Raw genomic sequence first — 18649 nt, 5'->3', positions numbered from 1 at the left:
CTGAACTTTGATGTAGTCCTATGTTAATCGGGAAAACATTTGTATCACCATCAGTTTTTCGGACGCTAGTCACAACCTTGTCATACATGTCATTGATGAGCGTAACATACTTTGTTAGGACTTTATGCTTGTCCAATGCCCACCACATGAGATTTCTAGGTATTTTATCATAGGCCTTTGAATAAAAACCATGTGCAAGTCCTTCTTCAGCTCCTTATACTGCTCCATGACTTGTCTTATTAAGAAAATTGCTTCCATGGTTGACCTTTCGGACATGAATCCAAATTGATTCATGGTGATATGCGCCATTCCTCTTAGGCAATGCTCAATAACTCTCTCCCATAGCTTCATAGTGCGACTCATGAACTTAATCCCTTGATAGTTGGTACAACTTTGAATATCTTCCTTGTTTTTGAAGATTAGTACTAATGTACTCCACTCATCGGACATCTTGTTTGGTCGAAAAATATGGTTGAACAAATTGGTTAGCCAAACTATAGCAATATATCCAAGGCATTCCACATCTCTATTGGGATACTATCTGTCGGGGATCATAATTAGGGGTACCCTCAAGGCTCCTAATTCTCAGCTGGTAACCCCCATCAGCATGAAGCTGCAAAGGCCTGATGGGCGCGATTAAGTCAGGGATCAGTCCATTCGAGGGACTCGATCACGCCTCGCCCGAGCCTAGCCTCGGACAAGGGCAGCCGACCCCGGAGGATTTCCGTCTCGCCCGAGGCCCCCCCTCCAACGGCGAACTTATTTCCGGCTCGCCCGAGGCCCTGCCTTCGCTAAGAAGCAACCCTGACCAAATCGCCGCACCAACCGACCAAATCGCAGGAGCATTTAATGCGAAGGTAGTCTGACACCTTTATCCTGACGCGCGCCCCCCAGCCGGCAGAGCCGAAGTGACCGCCGTCACTTTGCCGCTCCGCTGACCGACCTGACAGAAGGACAGCGCCGCCTGCGCCACTCCGACTGCGGTGCCACTTGACAGAGTGAAACTGACAGGCAGTCAGGCCCTGCCGAAGGCATCATAGGATGCTCCGCTCCGCTCGACCCAGGGCTCGGACTCGGGCTAAGTCCCGGAAGACGGCGAACTCCGCTCCGCCCGACCCAAGGCTCGGACTCGGGCTAAGTCCCGGAAGACGGCGAACTCCGCTCCGCCCGACCCAGGGCTCGGACTCGGGCTCAGCCCCGGAAGACGGCGAACTCCGCTCCGCCTGACCCAGGGCTCGGACTCGGGCTAAGTCCCGGAAGACGGCGAACTCCGCTCCGCCCGACCCAGGGCTCGGACTCGGGCTAAGTCCCGGAAGACGGCGAACTCCGCTCCGCCCGACCTAGGGCTCGGACTCGGGCTAAGTCCCGGAAGACGGCGAACTCCGCTCCGCCCGACCCAGGGCTCGGACTCGGGCTAAGTCCCGGAAGACGGCGAACTCCGCTCCGCCCGACCCAGGGCTCGGACTCGGGCTAAGTCCCGGAAGATGGCGAACTCCGCTCCGCCCGACCCAGGGCTCGGACTTGGGCTTGGCCCCAGAAGACGACGAACTCCGCCTCGCCCGACCCAGGGGCTCAGACTCGACCTCGACCGCGGAAGACAGACTCGACCTCGGCTTCGGAGGAGCTTCCACATCACCCAACCTAGGGCGCAGACCAGCCACGTCAACAGGAGGCGCCATCATCACCCTACCCCGAGCTGACTCGGGCCGCAGGGAACAAGACCGGCGTCCCATCTGGCTAGCTCCGCCAGATAGGCAATGATGGCGCCCCGCGTACTCTGTGACAACGACGGCTCTCAGCCCCCTTACGGAAGCAAGAGGACGTCAGCAAGGACTCGACCGCTCCGACAGCTGTCCCTCCGCCAGGCTCCATCGCTCCTCCGACGGCCACGACATCACACCAGCTGGGTGCCAAAATCTCTCTGGCTGCCACAACGACATGTACTTAGGGCGCTAGCTCTCCTCCGCTAGACACGTAGCACTATGCTACACCCCCCATTGTACACCTGGGTCCTCTCCTTACGCCTATAAAAGGAAGGACCAGGGCCCTCTTAGAGAGGGTTGGCCGCGCGGGGACGAGGACGAGACAGGCGCTCGCCTGGAGCCACTCGCTCCCTCTCCCGCGTGGACGCTTGTAACCCCCTACTGCAAGCGCACCCGACCAGGGCGCGGGACGAACACGAAGGCCGCAGGATTCCCACCTCTCTCACGCCGGTCTCCGGCCGCCTCGCTCTCCCCCCTTCGCGCTCGCCCTCGCGCTCGACCCATCTGGGCTGGGGCACGCGGCGACATTCACTCGTCGGTCCAGGGACCCCCCCGGTCTCGAAACGCCGACAGTTGGCGCGCCAGGTAGGGGCCTGCTGCGTGTTGACGAACAGCTTCCCGTCAAGCTCCAGATGGGCAGTCTCCAGCAACCTCTCCAACCCGGGACGGTGCTCCGTTTCGGGAGTCTTGAGTTCATATCCCTCGACGGCAGCTACGACATGATACTCCTTCCACCGCCGCGCGACAACGACAATGGCGGCCGACAGCCCACCCGCCGGCGGCGGAATCGACGACGTCTTCCCCGCGTGGTGGAAGAACAACCTTCGAGCTCATCCTGCCCTTTCCCCGCCGACGGAGGGGAAGGCAGGGTGACCAAGGCCAAGCAGGAGGCAGCGCCTCGTCGGCTGTCGAGCAAGTCGATAGTGCCGGCACCCCAACGGGGGGCGCACCGGGTATCGACTTCGCGCTTGAGACGAAGATGAGCGCCGACTCCCCACGACACGCGAATCCCGAGCAAGCGGATGATGCCAGCGCACTCGCGAAAAGCTTGCTGGACGTCACCCTCGTACCTGAGACGACGGTGCAGTCAGTCCCCGACGTGACTTTATCGCTGCTCGTCGATCAAGAGGTACCAACCGATTCCCATCCCACGTCATTTGGATTCAGCCTCAACCCGCCTAGCGACCTCGCTTTGGCGGGCGCTCTCGTAGAGGCGAGTCCAAACCCTCTGGGGTTTAGCATGCGGTCGCCTTGGGACCGGCTGACGGACGTCTCGACCTACGGGCCCTCTGGGTCCGAGGAAGATGACGAGCCCAGCATCTGTTGGGATTTCTCTGGACTTGGCAACCCCAGTTCCATGCGGGACTTCATGACCGCATGTGACTACTACCTCTTCGACTGTTCCGACGGTAGCCGCAGCCTCGGCGACGAGGACTGCGGCCCAAGCCGCGAATGTTTCCACGTCGATCTAGGGGGTCCCTCCGAAGGCAATCATCTCGGCATGCCGGAGGACGGCGATCTCCCTAGGCCGGTGCCCCGCGTTGACATCCCGCGGGAGCTAGCTGTGGTCCCCGTTCAGGCGGGGGGCCATGACCCACAACTCGAGCAAATCCGCGGGGTGCAGGCCAGGCTCGACAAGGGAACAGGAGCGCTTGAGCCGATCCGCCGGGACGTCGGGCAGGCATGGGCGGGCCAACCCCCGGCCGGAGAAATACGTCATCTGCCCCAGGGCTTCCAGCACCGCGTCACCGACGACGTCAGGGTCAGGCCACCACCCTCATCTAGTGGGGTCGGCCAGAACCTGGCTGCAGCAGCGATGCTTCTCCGCGCGATGCCGGAGCCATCAACCACCGAGGGCCGGCGAATCCAGGGGGAGCTCAAGAATCTCCTGGAAGGCGCCGTGGTCCGACGGGCCGAGAGCTCTGCCTCCCGAAGGCAGGGGTACCCCTCGGAACCTCATGCCGCGACTTCCCGATTCATGCGGGAAGCCTCGGTCTACACCGGGCGCACGCGCAATACCGCGCCTGCGGCCCCGGGCCGCCTCGGCAACGAGCACCATCACCGCGACCGTCGGGCCCACCTCGACGAGAGGGTGCGCCGAGGCTACCACCCCAGGCGTGGGGGACGCCACGATAGCGGGGAGGATCGGAGTCCCTCGCCCGAACCACCCGGTCCACAGGCCTTCAGCCGGGACATCCGACGGGCACCGTTCCCGACCCGGTTCCGACCCCCGACTACTATCACAAAGTACTCGGGGGAGACGAGACCGGAACTGTGGCTCGCGGACTACCGTCTGGCCTGCCAACTAGGTGGAACGGACGATGACAACCTCGTCATCCGCAACCTCCCCCTGTTCCTCTCCGACACCGCTCGCGCCTGGTTGGAGCACCTGCCTCCGGGGCAGATCTCCAACTGGGACGACCTAGTCCAAGCTTTCGCCGGCAATTTCCCGGGCACGTACGTGCGCCCCGGGAATTCCTGGGACCTCCGAAGCTGCCGGCAGCAGCCAGGAGAGTCTCTCCGGGACTACATCCGGCGATTCTCGAAGCAGCGCACCGAGCTGCCCAACATCACTGACTCGGATGTCATCGGCGCGTTCCTCGCCGGCACCACCTTCCGCGACCTGGTGAGCAAGATGGGTCGCAAGACCCCCACCAGGGCGAGCGAGCTGATGGACATCGCCACCAAGTTCGCCTCCGGCCAGGAGGCGGTCGAGGCTATCTTCCGAAAGGACAAGCAGCCCCAGGGCCGCCCATCGGAAGATGCTCCCGAGGCGTCGACTCAGCGCGGCGCCAAGAAGAAAGGCAAGAAGAAGTCGCAAGCGAAACGCGACGCCGCCGATGCGGACCTTGTCGTCGTCGCCGAGTACAAGAACCCTCGGAAACCCCCCAGAGGTGCCAACCTCTTCGACAAGATGCTCAAGGAGTCGTGCCCCTATCACCAGGGGCCCGTCAAGCACACCCTTGAGGAGTGCGTCATGCTTCGGCGCCACTTCCACAGGGCCGGGCCACCCGCGGAGGGTGGCAGGGCCCGCGACGACGACAAGAAGGAAGATCACCAAGCAGGAGAGTTCCCTGAGGTCCGCGATTGCTTCATGATCTACGGTGGGCAAGCGGCGAACGCCTCGGCTCAGCACCGCAAGCAAGAGCGTCGGGAGTTCTGCTCGGTGAAGGTGGCGGCGCCAGTCTACCTAGACTGGTCTGACAAGCCCATCACCTTCGACCAAGCCGACCACCCCGACCACGTGCCGAGCCCGGGGAAATACCCGCTCGTCGTCGACCCCGTCATCGGCGACGTCAGGCTCACCAAGGTCCTTATGGACGGAGGCAGCAGCCTCAACATCATCTACGCCGAGACCCTCGGGCTCCTGCGTGTCGATCTGTCCTCCGTCCGAGCCGGCGCTGCGCCCTTCCATGGGATCATTCCCGGGAAGCGTGTCCAGCCCCTCGGACAACTCGACCTTCCCATCTGCTTCGGAACGCCCTCCAACTTCCGAAGGGAGACCCTGACGTTCGAGGTGGTCGGGTTCCGAGGAACCTACCACGCGGTACTGGGAAGACCATGCTACGCAAAGTTCATGGTCGTCCCCAACTACACCTACCTGAAGCTCAAGATGCCGGGCCCCAACGGGGTCTTCACCGTCGGCCCCACGTACAAACACGCGTTCGAATGCGACGTGGAGTGCGTGGAGTACGCCGAGGCCCTCGCCGAGTCCGAGGCCCTCATCGCCGACCTAGAAAGCCTCTCTAAGGAGGTGCCAGACGTGAAACGTCATGCCGGCAACTTCGAGCCAGTGGAGACGGTTAAGGCCGTCCCCCTCGACCCCAGTGGCGACGCCTCCAAGCAGATCCGGATCGGCTCCGGGCTCGATCCCAAATAGGAAGCAGTGCTCGTCGACTTTCTCTGCGCGAACGCCGACATCATCGCGTGGAGTCCCTCGGACATGCCTGGCATACCGAGGGATGTCGCCGAGCACTCGCTGGATATTCGAGCCAGAGCCCGACTCGTCAAGCAGCCTCTGCGCCGATTCGACGAGGAGAAGCGTAGAGCGATAGGCGAGGAGATCCACAAGCTAATGGCGGCAGGGTTCATCAAAGAGGTATTCCATCCCGAATGGCTTGCCAACCCTGTGCTTGTGAGAAAGAAAGGGGGGAAATGGCGGATGTGTGTAGACTACACAGGTCTCAACAAAGCATGTCCGAAAGTTCCCTACCCTCTGCCTCGCATCGATCAAATCGTGGATTCCACTGCTGGGTGCGAAACCCTGTCTTTCCTCGATGCCTACTCAGGGTATCATCGAATCAGGATGAAAGAGTCCGACCAGCTCGCGACTTCTTTCATCACACCCTTCGGCATGTACTGCTATGTCACCATGCCGTTCGACTTGAGGAATGCGGGCGCGACGTACCAGCGGTGCATGAACCATGTGTTCGGCGAACACATTGGCCGCACGGTCGAGGCCTACATCGATGACATCGTAGTCAAGACAAGGAAAGCTTCCGACCTCCTTTCCGACCTTGGAGTGACATTCCGATGTCTCAAGGCGAAAGGCGTCAAGCTCAATCCCGAGAAGTGTGTCTTCGGGGTGCCCCGAGGCATGCTCTTGGGGTTCATCGTCTCTGAGCGGGGCATCGAAGCCAACCCGGAGAAGATCGCAGCCATCACCAGCATGGGGCCCATCAAGGACTTGAAAGGCGTACAGAGGGTTATGGGATGCCTCGCGGCTCTGAGCCGCTTCATCTCACGCCTCGGCGAAAGAGGTCTACCTCTGTACCGCCTCTTAAGGAAGGCCGAGTGCTTCACTTGGACCCCTGAGGCCGAGGAAGCTCTCGGGAACTTGAAGGCGCTCCTCACAAAGGCGCCTATCTTGGTGCCTCCAGCTGCCGGAGAAGCCCTCTTGGTCTACGTCGCCGCGACCACTCAGGTGGTTAGCGCCGCGATTGTGGTCGAGAGGCAAGAAGAGGGGCATGCATTGCCCGTTCAGGGGCCAGTTTACTTTGTCAACGAGGTACTGTCCGAAACCAAGATCTGCTACCCACAAGTTCAGAAGCTGCTGTATGCAGTGATCCTGACGTGGTGGAAGTTGCGACACTACTTCGAGTCTCATCCGGTAACTGTGGTGTCATCCTTCCCCCTGGGGGAGATCATCCAATGCCGAGAGGACTCGGGTAGGATTGCAAAGTGGGCGGTGGAAATCATGGGCGAGACAATCTCGTTCGCCCCTCGGAAGGCCATCAAGTCCCAGGTCTTGGCGGACTTCGTAGCCGAATGGGTCGACACCCAGCTACCGACGGCTCCGATCCAACCGGAGCTCTGGACCATGTTTTTCGACGGGTCATTGATGAAGACGGGAGCCGGCGCAGGCCTACTCTTCATCTCGCCCCTCGGGAAACACATACGCTATGTGCTACGCCTCCATTTCCCGACGTCCAACAATGTGGCTGAGTATGAGGCTCTGGTCAACGGGTTGCGGATCGCCATCGAGATAGGGGTCCGGCGCCTCGACGCCCGCGGTGACTCGCAGCTCGTCATCGACCAAGTCATGAAGAACTCCCACTGCCGTGACCAGAAGATGGAGGCCTACTGCGATGAGGTTCGGCGCTTGGAAGACAAGTTCTACGGGCTCGAGCTTAACCACATCGCTCGGCGCTACAACGAGACTGCGGACGAGCTGGCTAAAATACCCTCGGGGCGAACAACGGTTCCCCCGGACGTCTTCTCCCGGGATCTGCACCAACCCTCTGTCAAGATCGACGACACGGCCGAGCCTGAGGCGCCCTCGACCCAGTCCGAGGTACCCTCGGCCCAGCCCGAGGTATCCTCGGCACAGCCCGAGGCACCCTCAGCTCGGCCCGAGGCGCCCTCGGTCCAGCCCGAGGTACCCTCGGCCCCCGAGGGTGAGGCACTGCGCGTCGAGGAGGAGCGAAGCGGGGCCACGCCTGATCGAAACTGGCAGACCCCGTACCTGCAATATCTCCACCAAGGAGAGCTACCCCTCGACCGAGCCGAGGCTCAGCGGGTGGCGCGGCGCGCCAAGTCGTTCGTCTTGCTGGGCGATGAGAAGGAGCTCTACCACCGCAGCCCCTCTGGCATCCTCCAGCGATGCATCTCCATCGCCGAAGGTCAGGAACTCCTGTGAGAGATACACTCGGGGGCTTGCGACCATCACGCAGCGCCTCGAGCCCTTGTCGGGAATGCTTTCCGACAGGGCTTCTACTGGCCGACGGCGGTGGCCGATGCCACTAGAATTGTCCGCACCTGCGAAGGGTGTCAATTCTATGCGAGGCAGACCCACCTGCCCGCTCAGGCTCTACAGACGATACCCATCACCTGGCCCTTCGCTGTGTGGGGTCTGGACCTCGTCGGCCCCTTGCAGAAGGCACCCGGGGGCTACACGCACCTGCTGGTCGCCATCGACAAATTCTCCAAGTGGATCGAGGTCTGATCTCTGAATAGCATCAGGTCCGAGCAGGCGGTGGCGTTCTTCACCAACATCATCCATCGCTTCGGGGTCCCGAACTCCATCATCATCGACAATGGCACCCAGTTCACCGGCAGAAAGTTCTTGGACTTCTGTGAGGATCACCACATCCGGGTGGATTGGGCCGCCGTGGCTCATCCCATGTCAAATGGGCAAGTAGAGCGTGCCAACGGCATGATTCTACAAGGGCTCAAGCCTCGGATCTACAACGACCTCAACAAGTTCGGCAAGAGATGGATGAAGGAACTCCCCTCGGTGGTCTGGAGCCTGAGGACAACGCCGAGCCGAGCCACGGGCTTCACGCCGTTCTTCCTAGTCTACGGGGCCGAGGCCGTCTTGCCCACAGACCTGGAATACGGCTCCCCGAGGACGAGGGCCTACAGCGATCAAAGCAACCAAGCTAGCTGAGAAGACTCGCTGGACCAGCTGGAGGAGGCTCGGGACAAGGCCTTACTACACTCGGCGCGGTACCAGCAGTCCCTGCGACGCTACCACGCCCGAGGGGTCCGGTCCCGAGACCTCCAGGTGGGCGACCTAGTGCTTCGGCTGCGACAAGACGCCCGAGGGAGGCACAAGCTCACGCCCCCCTGGGAAGGACCGTTCGTCATCGCCAAGGTTCTGAAGCCCGAAACGTACAAGCTGGCCAACAGTCAAGGCGAGGTCTACGGCAACGCTTGGAACATCCAATAGCTACGTCGCTTCTACCCTTAAGATGTTTTCAAGTTGTTCATATACCTCGCACCCACACAAAGTTTAGTCATCAAGGAAGGGTCGGCCTCGCCTCGGCAAAGCCCGACCCTCCCTCGGGGGCTAAAAGGGGGGGAACCCCCTCTGCGTCGAAATTTTCCTCGAAGAAAGATCTTTTCTGCCAGAATGACTTTCGTGCTTTTTGACTACTTCGAAAAGTGGATCCTGAAAACAACGGAGTACACGTAAGCAGCCAAGGCTGACCGAGCCGAGGGACTCCTACGCCTCCGGGATACGGATACCTCACTCATCACCTTCTGCGATAAGTAACTCACGTTCGGATAAGTAATTCCGCGGACCGAACAAGTCTTCACGTTCGGAAGTTCTTCTGCCGAAGCGATCCTTCGAGCCTTCTCGACCGAGTCGGTGATAGAGCCCCATGGACGGGTAAGAGTGCGCGTAAGCGGCAAGGCCGACGGAGCCGAGGGACTCCTACGCCTCCGGGATACGGATACCTCACTCATCACCTTCCGCGAGAAGCAACTCTCGCTCGCACAAACATCCCTGTTACCGACAAAAAAGTCCAGATACTCGAAACAAGAGGAAAAGAGACGTAGCTTTACAACACAGCGAGGGTGTGTTTTGGCCTCGGCGGCCGCAGGAGACACACGCTACAAGACAATCCGATCCTGCAGGCTCGGGTCTTGACGCTGGAAGGGGGCAGCAGCACCCTCGGCATCGACGACACCTTCGGCGAGGTCCGACCTGGCCTCGGACGGCGACGCGGTCCGAGGATCTCCACTCTAAAGGACGACGTCATCACCACGCCCGGGCAATCGCTGATAGGGTCTTCTCCGGGAATTCGGCCCGAGCAGGCGGCTCGGCCGGTCACCCCGGGGCCTCGGCCAACCGTCCTCCAAGGACGTCAGCCCGACCCGAGGCCTCGGCTGGTCAAGTCCGGCATCGGTCCCGCTAACGGACGACCCGGCTGGGCTCCGGCCAACCAGGTTTCCTTTTCGAGCCAACTCTGCCCCTGTTCACGCTGATATCGCTACCCCTGGCCTCGGCTCATCAAAGAGCAGCCAAGAGGTCCCTTTAACTAAGCTAGAGAAGCCTCGGACAACAAGGCCGACTGAGCCGAGGGATTCCTGCACCTCCGGGATACGGATACCTCACTCGTCACCTTTACACGGGGCGACTCACGCTTGGTGAAGCGGTTCAGACAACCAACAGGCGAGTCTTAGTGCTCGAAAATGAGGAAAAAACACGGCTCCGTGCCAAAATTACATACATGTTCAGGCCTCGACAGCCACAATGAACAAAAACACTAGCATTCAAAGTGCCATTACAAACGGAACTCCGGTTCCACCTCCGCAGGTACGAACAACCCCACTCGATAGGGGGGGGGCCTGCGGAGCAACAGAAGACTGACGGGCGGCTCACCGCCGCCCGCTCTGACAGCAGCAACAACGGCCCCCGCTCCAGGTGGCCGGACTGCAGCAGCGTAGGCCTCAGGGCGGGTGCTGCTGCAATCTTGCCCTCGCCCACGCCGATGCTCGAGGGGCGAGGACAAGTACAAAGAGCCGGAGGCCCGAAGAGCGGATGGTGGCGGTGATCCCGTCGGCAACGGGGACTTCTCGAGCCGCCTCCACCTCGACACCGACGACAGGGGCCGTCAGCCCTCCGGCAGATCCCCACTCAGATCCTCCCGGACGAGTGGGGCACCGACCTCCGCGCGGAGGCGCCATACCGGTGCAAAGGCAGGACCGCCCCAGAACACGAACGCCGCCCTAGCAGCGCGCGACATCTTGGGCGGTCCTCCCGTGCACACGGCGCGGCAGCCGCCTTCTGGCAGGAGGGGGCACCGGGAGCCAAGCCGACGAGCTCGACACGCTGGGGCTGATGACGCCCGCCGTCGACCAGCCCCGCGTTGTCGAAGTCCGACCCGCCCGCAGGGCCAGTGAGCGCCCTCTCCCTCGAACGCCACAGGAGAGGGTGACCCACGAACCCGCGCGGGAGGTAGAGCTCCGGCTCAACCCGGCCTCCACCCCAGCGAGGATGATGAACATCCTTGAAGCTGAGGGTGGGAACAAGATCGCAGCCCGGCTTGCTTCTCCCCACCCAGGGGCTGGTGGTCACCGTCTTGCACTACACCATGACACAATATTGCCAACGGATTGTCTGATGGTAAAACACCTAAATAGCGACGCACAGTCTGTCGGTAAAGAGCTTTGCCGACAGATAATGTGTGTCGGCAAAAGTCCTGTCGGCAATAACCTTTACCGGCAGACATAGATCTACCAACAGACTATGTGTCGGCAATGTTTATGTTATTGCCGACAGACATATCTTTGCCGTCGGACAAATTTTTGCCGACATATTCTTGTGCCAACGGCTTGTGTGTCGCTAAAAATCTATATACCGACAGATTGTCTGATGTTATTCCCTATGTGCAGTTTAAAAAAAATCATGTATACAAATATATGCTAATGAAACAAATAATAAACTGATTATGATGCACATTGCAGGACAACTTGAATAATATGTAGCTCAGAATATATGAAATTTGATTACTAAAAGAAAGAGATCAATCTTTGACTTTGAATTCCAACATATATTGTTTTGGAACACAATTTGTGTGATGAACATATAAAAATAATAGCATACATGTTTTCTAAATTCTGAAGTGATCTTTCAGTTCTATTACATGCAAAGTCTAAAGATTCATCTAGCAAACTAAAATCTCTCCATCAGCTGGGTGTTACGCCAACGGCTAGCATGCATGCGAGTAATCATTTTTCACACACTTCAAGCACTCTGATCCTTGCTTCCAGCACCTCTTCCCTACAACATATTTTGATAATTTGTCAATTACTATATCAATAGGTCTATAAACTCCCAACAGAAAAAAAAACAAACTGAAAGTTTAATAAAAGTATTAAATTGCAAAAAGTTCGGTGATACTGTAGATGAAAGTAAACCACAAAATATTTCATGTAAAGGATTCGCATCTAGCCTCTGCATGCATACTCAGTCTGATACTAAAATGACGACGGTGAACTTTGTTAAGTTTCTTCAATATTCTGTGCACCAAACAGATAATTTCGTATTGTGTAATAAAGTCAGGTGGATGTTTCCCTTCATTTTGTTTTATATCTAACTACTGTTATCATTCTTTGAGATAAGAACTAAGTCTATATTGTTATAGTGCTGATTATGATTATGACAGGAAAATGGAAGTCATGACAACAGTAAACCAGAGATATACATTAAAGGCAACAGTTCAAATCCATTATAAATAATGAAATTGGCACTGTCATGAATGAAATTGGCAACAATTCAAATCTAGGTGGGCACATACTATACCTTGACAACAGCAGCATGCGTACTTTGTCGGTATCAGCAAAGATGGGTCAAAAGATCACCGAATAAGTTCTGAAGAGGACAAAACAGAGACATGAATTTGGACATTAAAAATTAAGACAAAATAGAGACAGCATGCAGAAAATATATGAAGAAAATAGTTTGTGTCTGGTGCCATTTCCTCTACTTATATGGAATTACTGTCAGTTAACAATAACATATATCTTATCATCTTTTCACTTTTAATCAAGCATATATCTGATCTGTACAGAAGTATAGCAATGGGACATTGGTTAGTAAGTAGTAACTGTACTTGCAAGACTGGAATTAAAAAAACTGGGCCAAATTAAAAAAACAGCCGTCTGTTTGCGCCTGCAGTTGGATGACCCGAACGAAGATGCAGAGATGATCTATACTATAGCCTGTGAGCCTCATTTCTTCCCCAGTTCCTTTAGAATACAGCAACCCATGGTCAGTTGTGCCAGCGATATACCGAAGCAAACGCTTGACTGCAGCCAAATGATCCTCCCTAGGTGACTCCATAAACCGACTCAAATAGCTGACACTGAAGGTTAGCTCAGGTCTAGTATGTAGCAACGTCCAGCATATTGTGACCAGGTCGATGTCCCTTTGGCAAAGTCACAAGTGACCAGGTCTTGTTCTCCTTGTTGATGGACTGCAGTTCCTCCAGCATAGCTGCACGCCAAAGTGGGTTCTGGACAACTTCTTCACTTGTAGCAGGCTCATTCCCCATGACAGCCAAGAGCTCCTCAACAAGTCCCATGTCATTTTGCACTTGTACATTGCCTGAATTCATAATGCTTTCAAGAGTTCTGTAACGGCATGGTGCATCACCATGATCTGCATCAAGGTCGGGGGTCACTGTTGGTGGTGTTGCAAACTCCATAGTGCTGGGTACTGCTGGTGTCTACATTAACTGTGTACCACCTGGAATATCTACTGAAGATTGCACTAGCATGTGCTGTGCTGTGGGTGGTGACCTGGATGGCCCAGCCAAGTCTGTCTCCCTGACTGGAGTATTGTCCAGCTGAAAGTCACCATCACTCAGCTGAACTCGCCACCACGATCGGTGCGAAGAGTTCCCAGCTTTGTTCCTGCCTCAGATTGTGCCAGTGCCTGAAAGGCTATGAAGGCCCTCATGGTTTGGTCCTTCGTCAACATCAGAGTCACCCACATAAACCGGCTTAGAGTCACCCACAGATCCCTGACTCAGCCACGGTATTATTCACTAATGCAGAAATGTAAACAAACTAGCTACGACGCTGCAACTAACTAACAGTAGGCACTGGTATGGGAAAATGGTGAATGAAAGTACAGCTGAACAAGCTGATGACTAGAATTGTGACTGATATCTAGGCCGACATTGCGACTCAATCTTAGGCACAGTCTCAGTCTTACGGATTCACAAAAACTAAAATGCCGGTAGCAGCCACATTATCACACACCAATCACACACTTTTCACCGAAACAAATAACTTTGAGGCAAACACACATTATGCAAGCAGAGAAATACCAGAACAGACTCCCAACAGTTATAATGACAGTGGTCGAAATGGACTTGGTCGGAAATACTAGAACAGGCTCCCGGCAGTTAAGAACAGACTCACAGAAATACCAGAACATGCTCTATTCTATTCTTTTAAAAAGGATCAGCTCAAGAATGTTCTTCCTGGAAACTATAAGGTTAAGGCTGGTAAAGATATAGGCCCTAAAAGACTGAACTTAGATGAATAGTTATATTATATAGTTATCATCATTTGCTACCATTTGAAGCATGCTTTGCTATGCCTATGCTTTTGTTATGACTGGAGTCTGCTCATATGGTGTTGTCGTCCATTGGTAGCAATGCCTAAACATGCACTTGGCAGATTTTTGCATTGTACTATTAATTATTTGTTACTTCTGTAAAGGTCTGGGATAGAGCAAATGAGTTCATTCCAGAGAGGTTTAATTTACAGAGACCTGTTCCAAATGAGTCAAACACAGATTTCAGGTCAGAATACAACTTTGTGAGATATCGTTTCTATCCTGTCGTTTCATATTTCCATTAAGCATCTGGTTAGTTTTTGTTGACTGGCAAATGTGACTGAACTGCGCCATGCTCCTGCTACATATTTTTCCCAGGTTTATTCCATTCAGTGGGGGTCCTCGGAAATGTGTTGGAGATCAATTTGCTCTCCTAGAAGCAATAGTGGCACTTGCAGTTGTGTTGCAGAAGATGGATATGCAGCTTGTGCCAGATCAAAAGATTAACATGACTACTGGAGCTACAATTCATACAACCAGTGTAAGGAAACATGCTATGCATATTTTCTACAATACTCTTGTTTTGTTCATAATCCAGTTGATATCAATTGGAGTTAAATAAAGAATTATAACAAAAGCTATGCAACTTAAGGGCACATTAGGAGGAAAGTAGAAGGAAGAGACCAAACTTACTGATGTTTTCTCTATACTACTCTCAACCATATATAACAGAGGCTAAAATTTGGACACTTATGAAAATTGTTTCAGTTTTGAAAGCTCGAAAGTGTACTATATTCTTGAGTTCAATCATGTTTCCCCAAGAAAGTGGAAAGAACCAACTATCATACCACCTTGCCCCATTGTTTGTCCGCATTTTTTCCGTTCCACTCACCCTTGTCGCCTGTCTATTTTTTTCCCCGTTCCAAGTACCTCCCAAATGCCCCCTAACTAACAGTAGGCACTGGTATGGGAAAATGGTGAATGAAAGTACAGCTGAACAAGCTGATGACTAGAATTACATATGATTTTAGTATTACCTTTCGAATGACTACACTTATACACAACTATATATGAAGAAAATATTTACCTGCTGCTGTAGAACCTTGGGTCAACGTTGATTTTTTGTTACGACCCATCTACAAATACAGAACATTAGAAGCTTGTTCCATTAATTACATAAATAAAATACAAGGTTGTAGTATTACCTTGTTTGTTGGCCATGCAACGGGCATAAAAAGAGCATCTCCCATACTCTCTACACCTAAGTATGGTCGTGGCAGAGTACTTTCCCTTTTTAGCACGCGAGTCACAAAAACCTGTGTGAACTCCCTTCCAAGAGGAACATCTCCCACCTTAGTGGTTGGGTCGGTTGAGATAATATTTGCTATTGCAACAGGAACTTCTGATCTCATCATAGAATATAATATCACTTCTTTACCAACCTAATAAAATATGCGAAGTAAGATTACAAAGTTCAAATAATGAAACATAAATATGAAGTAATAGATGAGAAAATTACAGGATTATCATCTGCATTTTGAGATGATCCATGATTTCTTTGAGGTACCATTGTTGCAATGTCTCGCCTGTGACTTTGCTCTTCAATAGTATTAACATCTTCACGATTCCTTAGACGACCCATAGTGCTTGCAACTCGCCTAGTAAGTTGGAAGTCATCTTCAACCATATTTTGTGAATGGTTATTACCATTGTAATCATGTGCTACCTCATCTGAACGATGCACCCTTGAGTTCTAAAGAAAAATAAAAAGGAAAAAAGTGTTAGTGAGATAAAGGAAACAAGCCTAATTAACATGATAGACACTGACTAAACATATGCAATATTATATCACCTGTCGAGAATTAGACCCATGTTGTGATGGGCTTTCTATATGTTGCACCCCTTGAGCTGCTACCATCATTTGATAAATTTGATCCATTTTTTCTTTCATTTGGTTCATATCCTGTCTTAAGGCTCTAACCTCTTGCTCAGACTGACTGCGAGCTTGCAATGCCATTTGAAGCTTTGTTGATATTTTCATTTGAGTTCCAGGGGTGCCTACATCTTGTGGAGTTGGTCCTAAGCCTAAACCACGAATACGACCTCTTGGTTCTTTCTCTCCAAAAACATGTGCATATAAATCACCATCTTCAATACTTCTGTCCTTCAGTTCTGGGTTCTCAGCAACAGCTTCTTCAAATTTATTCTTAAGAGGACCACACATATATTATATTTTGTTCACTTATATTTTAATTATTACATAAATCAAAAATATGTGTGTACTCACAATGAATATTTCTGCTCCAGGTAGAGGCACAATATCCCCTTCTTTGTTCTTACGCGTGTGTGTTCTAACATATATTTCATCTCTTCTCGCAGGGCGTCCTTGTTGCTCGGCCTACAAGAAAAAATGATTTGGTCCAGGAATTGACTAGATTTTTCATAAATTAAACTAATGATTATACAAACTAATCATAATTTTGTTACCAGTTCATGACCCACACGAGCATAACTCTTGCTGCCAGCTGCATGCGACATAGTCAGCTTTGAACGGTTATCTTTACCTCTGTTTGAATGAACCTACAACATAAATATGAATCTATCAAAACAATAATACAAATTCATCCATACAATAGTTTAATGAAGGTTTGTATCTCAAAAAAGTATTCAAAACAAACCAGCATGTACCTCGGCTTCTGGAGACATCCAATAAGTTATCAACCACTCCCAATCAGATTCTTTCACCCTTTCATCCCTTTTAGCAATAAGCTCTTCAAAACTCAATGTTTCATCAAAATATTTGTTCTTTAGGTCAGCCTTAAACTCTCTCCACTTTTTTGCTGCAGATGTTATAACATAATCTATACCAGATTCATCCATTTCATAGTATTCCTGTTTCAACAAAAATGTAGTTGATTACCAAATCTACTGACAATAGGCTAAGACAAATTATCTCAATAAATCAGATTACCTTCACTTTTGTCCATAACTCAAACTTCTTTTTAGAATCAACTAGTCTCCAATCCTCACAAGAAACAGGGATATTTTTCCTCACCAAAGTTCCTATGAAATTACCAAACTCTTTGCTGTTCCTACCAACTGGTTGTCCATATTCATTAAGGGTAATGCAAATTTTAGGCCCACCACTACTTGAATATATGTTCTTCTTCAATGTTGGGCCCCTTCCTTTCCTTATATTTTGATGCCCAATAGGTTGCTCTGCTTATTACAGGAGATAAAACAGATGAAAACCTTTGTTGATAACTATTTTCAAAATTGCTACAATAAATTTAAAGTTGTTTGATTTTTACCTTCATCAATGATGGGATTGTCAGATTCTTCGTAACTATTTTCACATTCTTCATCAACAATATCCCTTTCAGTCCTTGATCGCAAAGTAGGTCCATTAGTTGAAGCTGCTAATGTCCTTGTCTACACTCAAAGAAATGAAAACATTACTAATCGTTCATGCCAGTTAAAACTTAAGGTTCAGAAATTAAAGCAGTGAAGGAGCAGAAATTAAATTACATGCTCAGTCGTCCATGCCAGTTAAAACTTAAGGTACCCATGACATCCATGAGTGATGCCCATGGAGTGTTTGATGCAATTTCTACCTCTATTTATCTATACCTTAGAGTAAAATACACTAGCACGCTCAAAACTTGGAAGGTGCTGTCATCTAGGTTCAAGTTTTCATTTTTTATTTATAAGTCCCTACACTTATCAAAAGATGTGTTTGGTTTGGTTTTTGCTGTGGCTTTTATCCCAAAAAACCAAAAGCCAAACCAAATAGATCAATATAAAAAACTCGGCTGGGGCCAATGCAGTCATAGTTAGATATCCTTTTTCCTAGATCCTTCTATAATTCTAGTTCCTTCTACAAGAAAGAAAATTCTAGTTCCGCATGTATTGAGATAGATTGTGGTACTATTAAATTAAATGTAAAAAACATGGACTTATTAAATAGGGAAATACATTAACCTTATGTTTCTTATTGGCTCGATGTGATCCATTTGCTTCTTCATTAACCATAGTACTAGGTACATGGAGATTAAGAGATCTCATCCTCTTCAAATTTTCTTTTATGTTGGCAGCCCTTTGTAGTTCATATTCATTGACCTCTGTTTCTTTACCCATTCCTCTTCCTCTTACAAACTTTCCTCCTGAATCAAGACATAAAGAGATTACAATCAAGATTCAAGACAAAGAGATTACAACGTAAAATGAAACATTTTTGCGTAAACAAATATAAACATATCTTACTTGCTAGGTTGGTTTTCGGCAATCATTATTCCATCTATATCAGTCCTAACACAACTACCACCAATAGATACATTAACTTGTGTGTTTGCATCCAAATCTGGCAAGAAAGAACCTATTTCTGTACTATTGTCTAGCCTTTCTTCCATATCATACATGTCACGTTGTTTTGACTTTAAAACAGCAAACCAATCAGCATCAATAGGATCTTGCACATAGTAAACTTGAGTTGCCTGAGATGCAAAAATAAATGGCTCATCTAATTCCTTGTCACCGGTATTGAATAAATGCTTGAAGTTGACCATTGTCACCCCAAACTTGTCTATTT

The 18649-nt window shown here is 51.8% G+C and overlaps 1 protein-coding gene across 1 annotated transcript; it reads right to left on the bottom strand.

The window, feature by feature from the left end:
- Positions 1-11477: 11477 nt before the first annotated feature.
- Positions 11478-17211, bottom strand: LOC103644992 (uncharacterized). The gene is made up of 9 exons (XM_020546501.2): positions 17033-17211; positions 16549-16953; positions 16349-16459; positions 15914-16267; positions 15581-15814; positions 15267-15503; positions 15149-15197; positions 12298-12366; positions 11478-11775 (listed from the first exon to the last, which is right to left on the bottom strand). The coding sequence occupies exons 2-8, from the start codon at positions 16597-16599 to the stop codon at positions 12353-12355; spliced, it is 1050 nt and encodes a 349-aa protein (XP_020402090.1). The 5' UTR covers positions 16600-16953; positions 17033-17211; the 3' UTR covers positions 11478-11775; positions 12298-12352.
- Positions 17212-18649: the final 1438 nt, after the last annotated feature.

Source organism: Zea mays, chromosome 1 (genome assembly GCF_902167145.1).
Source record: "Zea mays cultivar B73 chromosome 1, Zm-B73-REFERENCE-NAM-5.0, whole genome shotgun sequence".
Lineage (NCBI taxonomy): Eukaryota > Viridiplantae > Streptophyta > Magnoliopsida > Poales > Poaceae > Zea > Zea mays.
The sequence above is the reverse complement of the archived record's forward strand: the minus strand, read 5'-3'. Positions and strand labels throughout refer to the sequence as shown.

Coding starts and splice junctions, on each gene's coding strand:
- LOC103644992 (XM_020546501.2), bottom strand. CDS start 16,599: ATGTCGCATGCAGCTGGCAGCAAGAGTTATGCTCGTGTGGGTCATGAA. Junction 16,268..16,348: donor CTGGAGCAGAAATATTCATT/GTGAGTACACAC, acceptor GGTCCTCTTAAG/AATAAATTTGAAGAAGCTGT. Junction 15,198..15,266: donor TTGCATGGCCAACAAACAAG/GTAATACTACAA, acceptor CTGTATTTGTAG/ATGGGTCGTAACAAAAAATC.